Genomic DNA, 13,043 nt, shown 5'->3' on the forward strand with positions numbered 1-13,043 from the left:
CTTCCTAATGCCAACCACTTTACAGAGTGTACTGGATACTTTTCTCATTCCACTGGCACTAGTGAGGTTGCCATGTAACTTGCAAGACAAAAAACAGCTGGGGAACTCTGTGTGTATGTGACCAATGATGAAGATCCAATGTAAGTTGAGATGGTAATCCAATGATACCTATAGTGTAAGATAATCCAAGAATTAAAGTGATCCAAAGTATTGGTTGAATAAATATGGAAGATCCATGCAAGCATATGATAAAGCAAAGCAATTACAAATAATAAAAAAACAACTGCAAAAGTCCAAGAGGCTCAAAGAAGGAGAAAAACCCTATAGAATAAAAATATGTTTCTGGCATAGTCCTTTCTTGGATAGTAGAGGAAAGCCCAGAAGAGGCTGGGAAAAGAAAGAAGAGAGGAAAGGAGATTAAAAGAGACCCAGGAAAAATCAGTTAAGTGTGTGTGTGTGTGTGTAATGTTTATATTTCTATAGACATGTTTTATAGTTCATTAAAGCAATAAGTATTGTTGTGAAAAATTCGCATCAGCTTATCTTATTGTGACCTATGGTATAGCAGTAGTCAGTCGAATGCATTGAAGTATCCTAAAAGTCTTTAATTAAGATTATGTTGTAAGTTGCTCTTTATAGCAATTATCTGTGCGAGGTGCAATATGACAGTTGAGCATGTTACTTCTATCTTGCCATGCAATATATTTGTGTGTGTAGCAAAAAAAAACAAAAAAAAACGACCAGGTGGTGCCCATTTGGAAAAGATGGATCTGGTTGGTGTATAGAAATCTTACTACAATAAATGTAGTTGGCAACATAGAACAGAATTTAGTTTAGCTTTGGCAATCAGCATTACAGTTATTTTGATGTGTCTGTGTATTTTGTGTTTGCTTGTTCAAGTTATAAATGAAAAACTATTACACCTTTAGGTAACCGCTGTTTAACCGGTGATCATTTGAGTTTGGAAGGCAACAGTGTCAATGACTCTCATGCTGAAATAATCACACGCCGAGGTTTTCTGAGGTAAGTTTTTCCCATCAGATTTAAGATTTAGTTTTGCTTTGTTAACTCTTTTATATTATTATTATTATTATTATTTAAGGTGGTGAGTCAGCAGAAATTTTAGCACACCAGGCGAAATGCTTAGCGGTATTTTGTCTGTCCTTCCATTCTGAGTTCAAATTCCACTGAGGTTGACTTTGCCTTTCATCCTTCCAGGGTTGATGTAATCAACTAGTCCCCTCCCCCCAAATTTCAGACCTTGTGCCTTTAGTAAAAAGAATTATTATTATTATCATCATCATCATCATCGTCATTAGTTTCGTTTTTGTAAAATTATTAGTGTTCATTATTTATTTGAATGTATATCTTGACTCACAAATCCTGTAATTTATGCATTGAGTTATGTTGTGCATGTCATCATCTCGAATGAAGATTGAAAGAAGACAGGTTCTCTGTTAATCATTTTAAGGAAAGATATATACCCTGTAGTTGTCCTTTTATACATTTTATTTATCAAAATAATACAAAAGAATACTGATTAATGTAGTGCCCTAGCATGGCCGCAGTCTAATGACTGAAACAAGTAAAAGATAAACGTTATTAGTTGTTTTCAAAAAGATTTTATCAAGATTCCAGTTATTTTGACTACAACCTACCAACAGCAGGTGAACAAATTAGCTTAATGATATTAAACAACTTTCTGAATCTTATTGTAAAGAATAACCATGTCACTGAGAAAGTGCTTTCCCAAAATGTAAACAAAAGCAAATAGCTTTGATTTCAGAATGTAACAATTGAAATATTTTCATTATTTTTTTAATATAAAAAATATATGCATGTCTGAAAACATTTAATGGAAGAATTTTTCATTTTCTGTAATATTCTATAAAAGTATTGATTCTTCAATATTTTTGATATTCACCATACTTGGCACAGTATTTCATTCACAGTGTTCTCTAGCTTAAAGCATTACCTGAAACTTTGGCTCGTACAACATTATAGAAGATAATGGACACAGGAAAATTCAAGGAATAACAATAGATTATCCATAAAACCTATACAACAAAGTTTTGCCAAGGCTGAACAAAACATATAAAAAAAGCCAAGTCTATATTTTTACTATGCCATTAATTTAGCACAAGCCAATAAATCATGTCAGCAACAACTATGTTTGTGGCATTGTTCCAACCCGGGAAAGATACAACAAATAGAAAATGGAGTGTTTGCAGTATCTCAATATATTTCACTGCACCTCATAGTACAGGGTAGTGCATTTGGGAGCTTCAGTATTCCTTTGCATCAAAATATGAAATGAATATCAGAATTTGGGAAATTTATAATTTCAACTTTGAAATGGTTGAATTTTATTCATATATATATACATTCGTTTTAATAGCACAAAATAATTCAAACTGAACAATATGACCTTGCAACTGCTAGAGAGTAAATCAGAATTCTTACATTATAGCAGAATAGCATTTAGGAATATCTTTCTGTAATCAAAAGACTAGAAACAGACTTGTGAATCCACTTAATTGAACTTGGAAAAATAATGAATTTTGAGGGTGTGCATGGGCACGTCTTCACCATTGTCTCTCTCCCCTCAACTCTCTCTCACATTTCAGCTGGGATAACCATGTATTTCCTCTACAACAAGACACCTATTTCTGTCCATCTATCATAGTTTAACTACTCATCATCTGCTACAAAGCTACCTCCCTCAATACCATTACTCCTCTTAGTTGAGGGGGTCTTTGCCTTCCAAGTTATATGGTAACCTTGCCAGTGCTGGTCCATATAAAAAGTACCCAGTACGCTCTGTAAAGTGGTTGGCATTAGAAGGGCCATCCAGCCATAGAAACCATGCCAAAGCTGACAGTTAAGTTTGGCATAGTCCTTTGGCTTGCTAGCTCCTGCCAAACTATCCAACCCATGCTAGTATTGGAAAATGGACATTAACAGATGATGATGATGACAAGTACTACTGCAGCTGCAGATTTGGTGTCTACATTCTGCATCACAAACTCTTTTCTTTGGAGACATTTTCTCTAAAACAAAAGGAAGTAAATTGTAAATAAATAAAAATGTAATAGCTTTTCCTAGAAAGCTTATCTGTTTTGAGATACTTATATACTTAATCACTTGCTTAATGTAAATTAGCTTATAAGATATTGATATATCTGTATTATAAATCAGTATTGATATATTAGTATTTGAATTATATTGTGTGACAGGTGAAGAAAATATAAGACCTTTTAAGAAATTAATAAAGAGCTGTCTGTTCATGAGAAGTGGTATGTTTGTATGTTTGAGTTTTATTTGGAATATGACTATAATAAACTAAATTCAAACAGATAGTTAAAATGGAAATAATTCCCATAGAAATATTGGTGGCAAAATGTTTCTGATAATATTATGCAAAACTATTATTTTATTTTCTGCAGATATCTATACAGACACTTACTGGAGTATGATGCAGAAGTACCCAATGATCTCTTCGAGAAAGGTGAACGTAGTATATGCCGGATTAAAACCAATATAACATTCCATTTATATATATCTACTGCTCCTTGTGGAGATGGAGCTCTTTTTTCACCCAGGTAATAATTTTTTAAAACAATTGCATTTTATGTTTATGAAATATGCATGAATACTGAAAAGGAGAATTGAAAATTGCTTTCTACACATAGATTATTGTAAGGTAGTAAATTTACACAGCATATACTAGGTCCATGCTGAAAATATTATATTCATAACAAGTTAGCTACAGATAAAATACTTCAGTTTTCTGTTTAGTTTTTTTTTCCAGTGAAGATCACTTTGTATTATTAGGTTATAAAGAATGGATAGTAAACTCCATATAAAAAATGGCAAGCTATATGGTAACCTTGCCAGTGCTGGTCCATATAAAAAGTCCATATAATTGATTTCATAAAACATTTTAAAAGATCTTTGCCTTCTTATGTTAAGTTTCCAACCAGGATTTCTTGTAGCTAATCTTGTTTCTTAAGGCAGAAATATATTTTAAAATGGAATCTGTTGTTTCAAAAGAATTTAAAATGAAGTGTTAAGTTATAAGGCAGTCCTGTTTGCTGAAGCATAAATCTCTTTCTAATAGTTGTGAACCATTTAGGTTCTGCTCAAACTTTTATAGCATTTTTTATCATAAAAATAATAACCTGTGCCAGTGACATGTAAAAGGCACCCACTACACTTTCTGGAGTGGTTGGCATTAGGAAGGGGATCCAGCCATAGAAAACAAACCACCAAAATCAGACTGGAACCTGGTACAGCTCTCCAGCTTACCAGTTCCGGTCAAACTATCTAATCCATTGTCAGCATGGAAAGCAGATGCTAAATGATGATGATTCCTTTCTACATCAAAATTATTCCTTCCTTTTTCTAACAATTCTATTTATCCCAATTTTAATATATATTGTCTTCTCAATTTCCATTCTGTAGACTAGTTTTTAAGATGAGAAGCTTGACAAAAAGAAATTTCAGTTTCTTATCCTAATTATGTTACTAATATGCTTTAACATATCTCTATGCTACATGTTGATTAATGTGTGACAATTATTATTAGAGGCAATGGGCCTCATGGAGGCAATTACAAGTGACTGAGACCTTTGGAGATATGCTGTGCTTGAGAAGACTCATCAAGCCAAGTGAAATCGTCGTTGTGGCTGAATGCCAGTGTCACATAACTGGCACCTGTGCCAGTGACACATAAAAGCACGCTTGCTGGTGGCATGTAAGAATCACCAATTACACTCTTGGAGTGGTTGTCATTAAGAAGGGCATTCAGCCATAGAAACCATGCCAAACCAGACTGGAACTTGGTGCAGCTCTCTGGCTTACCAGTTTCCAATCAAACCATCTAACCCATGCCAGCATGAAAAGCAGACACTAAATGATGATGGTGATTTATTTATTCCTAATTTACAGAGATACTGACTCAAGTAATGCAAAAATGGAGGAGGAAAACAAGCATATTCATAATCCAACTTTTTCAAGCAGTGTACAAGGATTGCTGCGAACAAAAGTGGAAGGAGGTTCGTACACTTTTATTGTATTTATTTGTTGTTGTGTGTCATTTGCAGGTAAAAATATCTTTTGGTAATATTTTTGTCTCCACAGATATTGATTAATAGTGTTTTTCTGAAGGTGTTGAGTTACATGAGTTGTTACAGATGTCAGGATTCCTTTCATCTTTTATATCATTATTGGTTTTTAAAATAACTCCTCTGAATATATTTATGTGTGAAAACATGTATGCCTGTCTATATGTGTGTGTGTGTGTGTGTGTGTGTGTGTGTGTGTGTGTATATATATATATATATATATATATATATATATATATATATATATATATGTATGCATTTTTTTGTATTGTATCTTCTCTGTAATTTTTTTGTTATGTTGACTTAGTTTGATTTGATCAAGACAAAAGGCTACATGTACTTCAAAAAAATTAAAATTTGTTATGTGTATATTTTCCCCAGGATGTTCTCTATTTTGTCATGTGTATTGACTGTGTTTAAAATAATGTTAAAATTGTATAACTTTCACTTGCTAACTATGGTTTTAGGTTCAGTCCCACTTGTGGCATCTTAAGCGAGTATCTTCTAAGACTATAGCCCCATGCTGATCAAAACCTTGTGAGCATATTTGGTAGATGGAAAACTGAAAGGAGCCTGTTGTTTGTATGTATGAGCATTTTGTGTGTGTGTGTTGGTTTGTTTACATTTTAACTTCTAAAAATCACTGAACTACAAGCAGAGATCTTGTTATTTCTTCTGTCAAAAAAATCTTCTGCTCACTTTGTGTCTTCAAAGACATGAGAAATAAGAAATAGGTCCCTTGCCTGAAATCAGGTTAGGGTTAGTGACAGGAAGGACATCTGGTTGTAAAGCAATACCTCAATAATATATTCAACTAACTTATACTGTCATAGAAAAATGGATGTAAAAATGAACAAATGAATGGACATACAATTTTACACTCAAAGCAATCTGTATTGTGTTGAGACATTGTTATAATGTGTTTGTATTGGTATGGCTTAGTTTTTATATTACATCACAATTTATTAATAATAAAATTGTTGGTTATAAGTTTCCAACAGGCCAATCATTAATTCATTGCATTTCTGATGTCAGTAGCGATGTGAGAACATCTGTCACTTATTCTCTCAAAGGACATCATTCAAAGCACACCAGCTTTTTAGTAACATACATTAGAAAAAGAATACACAAATACACATACATCGTCATCATCATCATCATTTTCATATCTGCTTTTGCATGCTTGCATGGGTTGGACAGATCTTCTCTAACACAACATTTCACTTTGTTGTGTCCTGATGTCACCTCTTTTGTGAAATTCAATATTCTAAGATCAGCTTTCACTGCTTGAACCCATGTCTTCCTGGATGTCCACATTTTCTTCTCACTTGGATTTTCTGACTCTTCTTTACTCATTTGTTATCATTAGCAAGTTAGTTTTTGTTTGTGGCAGATGTTCAGGTGCAATAAAGACTGCAAACAAACAGGAAACAACTTCTATCTCATTCCAGGGTGAAAAACTAGAGGTAGTCGATAGCTTCTGCTATCTGGGCGACCAAGTTAGTAGTGGGGGTGGGTGCGCTGAAAGTGTAGCTGCTAGAATAAGAATAGCCTGGGCAAAGTTTAGAGAGCTCTTACCCCTGCTGGCGACAAAGGGACTCTCACTCAGAGTAAAAGGCAGACTGTATGACGCATGCGTACGAACAACCATGCTACATGGCAGTGAAACATGGGCTGTAACTGCTGAGGACATACGTAAGCTCGCAAGGAATGAAGCCAGTATGCTCCGTTGGATGTGTAATGTCAATGTGAATACCCGTCAGAGTGTAAGTATCTTGAGAGAAAAGCTGAACATTAGAAGCATCAGTTGTGGCGTGCAAGAGAGACGATTGCGCTGGTATGGACATGTGGTGAGAATGGAGGAGGATAGCTGCGTGAAAAAGTGCCACACCCTAACAGTTGAGGGAGCCCGTGGAAGAGGTAGGCCCAGGAAGACCTGGGCTGAGGTGGTGAGGCAAGACCTTCGTACATTGGGCCTCACCGAGGCGATGACTACGGACCGAGACCTTTGGAAATGGGCTGTGCGTGAGAAGACCCGGCAAGCCAAGTAAGATCGTTGCCAGTGCCCCTGGACTGGTTCTTGTGCGGGTGGCACATGAGATGCACCATTTTGAGCGTGGCCGTTGCCAGTACCGCCTGACTGGCTCCTGTAGGATTTTCGAGCGAGATCGTTGCCAGTGCCCCTGGACTGGCTTGTGCGGGTGGCACATAAAAGACACCATTTCGAGCGTGGCCGTTTTCGTGCGGGTGACACGTAAAAGCACCCACTACACTCTCTGAGTGGTTGGCGTTAGGAAGGGCATCCAGCTGTAGAAACTCTGCCAAATCAGACTGGAGCCTGGTGTTGCCATCCGGTTTCACCAGTCCTCAGTCAAATCGTCCAACCCATGCTAGCATGGAAAGCGGACGTTAAACGATGATGATGATGATGATACTTTATGTATCCATACCAATACAGTTATTTCTCTTTTTCACATTACATCTGATTCTGTCTGTATCCAGTTTATCTCTAATCTCATTTGTACCATGCCATTCATACATACTAAATACTATACATCCAGCAGGACATACTTCAATTCTCTCCAGCAATTGCATGTCTCAGTGCCAATGTCTCACTATCATGCAGCATTGCACTTTGTATACAAGCAATCTACAATCTGTCCTTTACTCAAAGAAAGAACTCTCTTATTACCAGCAGAAGTAAAAGCTCTCTGAACTTTTTGGACTCGGTTCTTATTCTGTCTACAATGCTTTCAGAGCACCCTCCTTAACTGCTGATTTGGTCACCTAGGTAACAGATGCTATCAACTACTTCTATGGAGTCATTCAAACATTGAAAAAAATTTATCTTACTAGTTCTCTCACTACTAACTACTGTACGTCTGCCATACACAAGGTCCTTATTAGCTATCATTTCTTAAGCACTCATTAGCTCACATTGTGTACACTGTATGGAGTTCCTACCAGTTACTTTTTCTGTGTAGGAGTCCTCTCTTCTTTCCGCATTTCAAAAACTTTAGTCTTTGCTGAGTTTACTCCTAGCTCTCTTTTATTCCTATGCCTGGCACTACCTCATAAGCATATAGAACTTCTCACAAGCAGCTAGTATTACACACTCTCTTGTTATAGCTTGGAGAACTATATAAATAGAGGAAGAATGAGAATTGAACCTTGATGAACACTTGATGGCTGTGCTGAAAGCATAATAATACAGGCTGAAAGATGTTCAGGGAGCTGTTACTTTTGCAAGCAAATAAGGGTTTCTCTTCCAGAGTGAAGTAATTCATACACATTACTTGTGTATAAATTACGATACTGAATGATAGTGATTTGAAACAAATGAAGCACTCATGTCTCACAGTATGTATAGTGTTACTATGCATGAATAATCAAATGTAAATTAGTTTAGAGAAAAGCAGGTCTTTGTATGTGAATGAAATTGGTCATTATTTAAATTCTATGAGCACCTTTTTAAAGTCCATGAAATGCATTTCTCTGGCTTGTTGGATCCTGTCAAACTATCCAATTACCCAATTCTAGCATGGAAGATGGATGTTAAATGATGATGATGGTAGGTAGCATACAAGGTTGGGAATCAGCAGCTTGTGAGGCAAACAGTCATCAATAGATCATTAAATATTGGGAGGAATGGTAATAAGAGTGGCGGGCAGGGCAGTGAGGTAGTAAGAGAAGAAAGATAGAACTCTACAATAGAGGTGCTGGGGAATTAGAGTGTTAATGTGATAAAATAACATAAGTATAGAGAATGAGTAAATGATAGACAAAATAAGAGAGAGGTTCATGTATGTTATCAAAATGAGTGGGTGAAGACATTGGAAAATGAAGAGAAAGAGGTAGGGGCAGAATCTGATTGAGAAAGGGAAAAGAAGGAAATCTATATGTATAGAGGGGAAGAGAAGTAATGGAATATGGGAGGGAGTCAATTAGAAAAATGAAGGAGAGTGAATGGAGGTAAAAAGAACAACTGAAAGAAGACAAAATGAAACACAAAAAGAAAATAGAGCAAGGCTTAAAACAAAAACATTAAGGATTACTGAAAGGAGGCAGAAATAAATCCCATCATTTTTATAGTTACTGTACCAATAATAATAAGATGAACAACTATCAACTACATTGCCAAAATTTCACCAACAGTTTTATTCCAAATAGTGCCTCATCTGAGTAAATATGATGCAGGAGAAAGATCCTATTACTTCTCCAAAGAGTTGCTATTTATAATTCAGTTTATTGATTTATTAAGTTTCATTTTAGTGAACTTTGTTACCATCCAAAATATCAGAATTTTCTGTCACTATGATAACAATATTATTATTATTATCATTGCTGCCTATGTTGCTTTTATCTCTAGTGATTGTTCTAAAATATATATATACTATTGCCATACTATTGATATTAATGAAATCTATGGATGAATGCTATGATAAAATCTAAAAATAGTAGGGTTTATTTCATGCTGAATTTAATATATACTTTCTTGTTACTTTAATATTTTTCATTTAAGTAATCCATAAATATTCAAAATCCATAAATAAGTGCAGGCATGGTTGTGTGGTTGAGAAGCTTGATTCTGAACCATGTGGTCACCAGTCTAGTCCTGCTGTGTGACACCTTGGACATGTGTCTTCTGCTATAGTTCAGCTCCAGTCAAAGCCTTGTAAATGGATTTGCTAGTTGGAAACTGAACGAAGCCCACCATATACATGCATGTGTGTGTGTGTTTCAGTGTACCTTGTTTGGACATCGTGTGATTGTTGTACATGAGCAATACCATCAGACAAGCAATGTTGTTCGTTTTCTACATTCCATGAAAATCTTCCTAGCTATGGGGAAATATTACCTTGTTTGGAAACAAGTGAGAGTTGATGACAAGAAGGATATCTGCTGTAGAAAATCTGCCTCAACAAATTCTGTCTGACCCATGCAAGCATGAAAAAGTAGATGTTAAATGATGATGATGAAATATATCTTACAATAAGTACAAATAATAGAATGGAGTAGGCAACGAGAAAACGGAAAGCTATTTCTTTGATTGCTCTGAAACTCTTACATGTATTCATGTAACCAGCTTCTAAGTAATTTAAGCTGAATACTTTTCTTTTAAAGAAACAAGGCTAAAAGAATCATCATTCCAGTGTCTGATTGTTTTCCTTTGTTGACATAAAAAGTAGAATAAATTTACTTAACCACTTGTCAACACATTTGTAGTTTTTTCATGTGTTTGAAGCTTAAAAGTTTGCTCTCATATTTGATTTGTTGATCTGTTACTGACAATTTGTTTGCTTCTCCATTTCTGGAACTAACTTTCCATTTCAGGCATAGCATGTTTTGATCTTTCAACTAATCTTTTATTTCACAGTAATTTTGTTACTATTCAGAACTGCCAATAAGTGAGCCTCTCATTTGAATATTTCTTTTACTATATTATATATAGTGGGTGCAGTGGATAAATTGTCCAAATTACGCAAAAATGAAAATAACACTGGCATCTCATTTTAACAGATATATTTACCAAAATTACATGAAAATATCTTGAAATACGTTAGAGTAAATTTATTCAATAAAATCACCGTTGGCTTCAACCACAGCCTCCATACGACTTTGGAATCTCCTGCAACTCTTCTGGACAGTCTCCTTGTTTAAGTTGGTGAATGCTGCTACAATCCTTGCCTTCAGTTCATCTTTGGTGTTACAAGGAGTTTAGTTGGTCTCTTGCTCAATTGTGCCAGATGTTAGGGGTGATGTGGTCGCAGAAATTGTCTGACATTTATTACTAGGTCCTCTTGCTTGTGTGGATTGGAACAGTCCTGTTGTCAGACATAGTCTTCCAGCAGCCACCCTAGGGCAGCATTACCTCCTTCAGGCACTTGATGTAGGCCTCCATGTTGTGTCTGAGGCCATGTGAGAAGATGAATGGAGGCATTATGTCACCCTCACTAGTGATCACTCCAAACACCATGATGTTCACTGGATGTTTGATTTTTATCACCCTAGGTACATGTTTTCGGGACACAGCAAGCCAACAGTTGTTGTGTGTTCACTATCTGATCCTGACAGAAAATTTTCTCATCTGAGAAAAACCAAACCATGTTCGGTTGGAGGCAATGCTTGAGTTTGTTCAAAAGCTTTGTAGCACAGTATTTCCTCTTGTCCTTGATGGCTTCGGGTAAAAATTGGCCCTTTCTCATCTTGTATGAGAAATACTGAATGACTTCCTGCACTATGTGCCTAAGAAGAAACTCAGACACTCCTATGGACCTGATTGACTTGGAGGGATTGTTATCAGTCATGGCCTGGATCTCGCCAGCAAATTCAGGAGTTCTTTTCTTATTAGAACAATCAGCGTGAGTTTTCTGAGCTACTGTACCTTCATAATCACCATTAGACTCATCCAACTCTTTCCAAATCCTCTGCACTGACCTCAGATCCAAGCACTCTGAAGTGTTCATGTTGGAGCTTTTGGTGTGACTACCAAACAGTAGAGAATGTCGTTTACAAATTTCTGGCAGAGTGAATAGTGTCATGGTACTGTTTTTCTCACAGATTCCAAGATGATTCAAAAATAGAATTCTTGAAAAAAATAGATTCCAAAATCTAAAAAAATGGCAGGAACTTAGTTGCCAACCCAATAGTTCATGCAATTAAAAAGAACCACATTGTTTATGGGATAGCACAATATAAAGAAGAATTCGAGAATTAGTTTAAGTCTTGTGCACTATTACATTTTCAAATATTTTTTGTGGGAGAATTTATCAGATTAGCTTAATTTTTTTTCATCAAACCATGTTCATGTGATTACTACCACATAGTGCCAGGTTTGTTCCCATTGTGTAGCATCTTAGGCAAATATCATTTATCATAACCTTAGGTTAACCAATACCTTGTAAATGGAATTTAATAGATGGAAACTGTACTGAAAACAGAAGCCCATTGTGTGAGCATGTGTATATGTTTATATGTCCTTCACTGTGTACATCGGCAAAAAAAAAGTTAAAAACAGTCCTTTGAATGAAGACCACTAAGCTAGAGACACTCCATACTTGTTCTGTAAATCAGTGATGCTATTTTTTGTTAAAAAAGATTGCGATAAAAAAATATTTTTTTAAATTCTGATGATCAAGAAGTTTCTTTACTCTGTGATCATTGTATCTCATTTAAGACATCTCTATTTTTATTTATCTTTTACAACCCAAAGCTGTAAAATACATACTCTGCTTACTTTTTAAACAAGAAATTTTATGATATTTTTAACATCTTGCAGGTTTTTTCAGGTTTAAAAGATTATAAAATGAAGATATTTAGCAAATTCTTTTTTGTCTTTTTTCCTATTAGGCGAAGGAACCATTCCAATCGATGCTGATTTCACTGAACAAACATGGGATGGAATTCAACGTGGTGAAAGATTGCGTACAATGTCTTGCTCTGATAAAATTTGTCGCTGGAACGTTGTTGGTCTGCAGGGGGCTCTTCTGAGCCACTTCATCGAGCCTATATATTTAGATTCGCTGACATTAGGTATTTCTTTTGTTTTAATCTTAATATTGACAATGGATTAATCCTTTACCATTCAGATTACACTGTCAAATGTAATGTGTATTTATTCACATTGTTTGAATTAATCATGCATTATCTCATAGCTTTGAGATTTCAATGATGTAATTGTTTATTCTTTCAAATGACATTGTAGATTAGGTGTGAGAGACCAGATCTGGCTGATCTGAACATAAAACATGTAGAATATTTTGGTCGAATATGGCCAGTTTCAATGCTTAATGGGTTAAAGGTTTTTTTAATTACATTTTCATTGTAATGTTTCAACTAAATTTGAAATTATTTAAAGTATTGTATATAAATTTTAACCCTATAACATTTTGTTTTACACATTGTGAATAATAATAG

The 13,043-nt window shown here is 35.3% G+C and overlaps 1 protein-coding gene across 3 annotated transcripts in view; it reads left to right on the top strand.

Annotated features, from left to right (window-relative positions):
- LOC106871755 (uncharacterized) overlaps nucleotides 1-13,043 on the top strand; it is a 74,129-nt gene that overhangs the window by 52,981 nt on the left and 8,105 nt on the right. For all 3 annotated transcript variants that reach the window (XM_014918390.3, XM_052968168.2, XM_014918389.3), the window contains 4 exons: nucleotides 930-1,023; nucleotides 3,447-3,602; nucleotides 4,951-5,057; nucleotides 12,477-12,659. In XM_014918390.3, the coding sequence (XP_014773876.1) occupies nucleotides 930-1,023; nucleotides 3,447-3,602; nucleotides 4,951-5,057; nucleotides 12,477-12,659 (540 nt within the window). The remainder of the gene's footprint in view (nucleotides 1-929; nucleotides 1,024-3,446; nucleotides 3,603-4,950; nucleotides 5,058-12,476; nucleotides 12,660-13,043) is intronic.

Source organism: Octopus bimaculoides, chromosome 5 (assembly GCF_046866305.1).
Source record: "Octopus bimaculoides isolate indiv1 chromosome 5, ASM4686630v1, whole genome shotgun sequence".
NCBI classification, from domain to species: domain Eukaryota; kingdom Metazoa; phylum Mollusca; class Cephalopoda; order Octopoda; family Octopodidae; genus Octopus; species Octopus bimaculoides.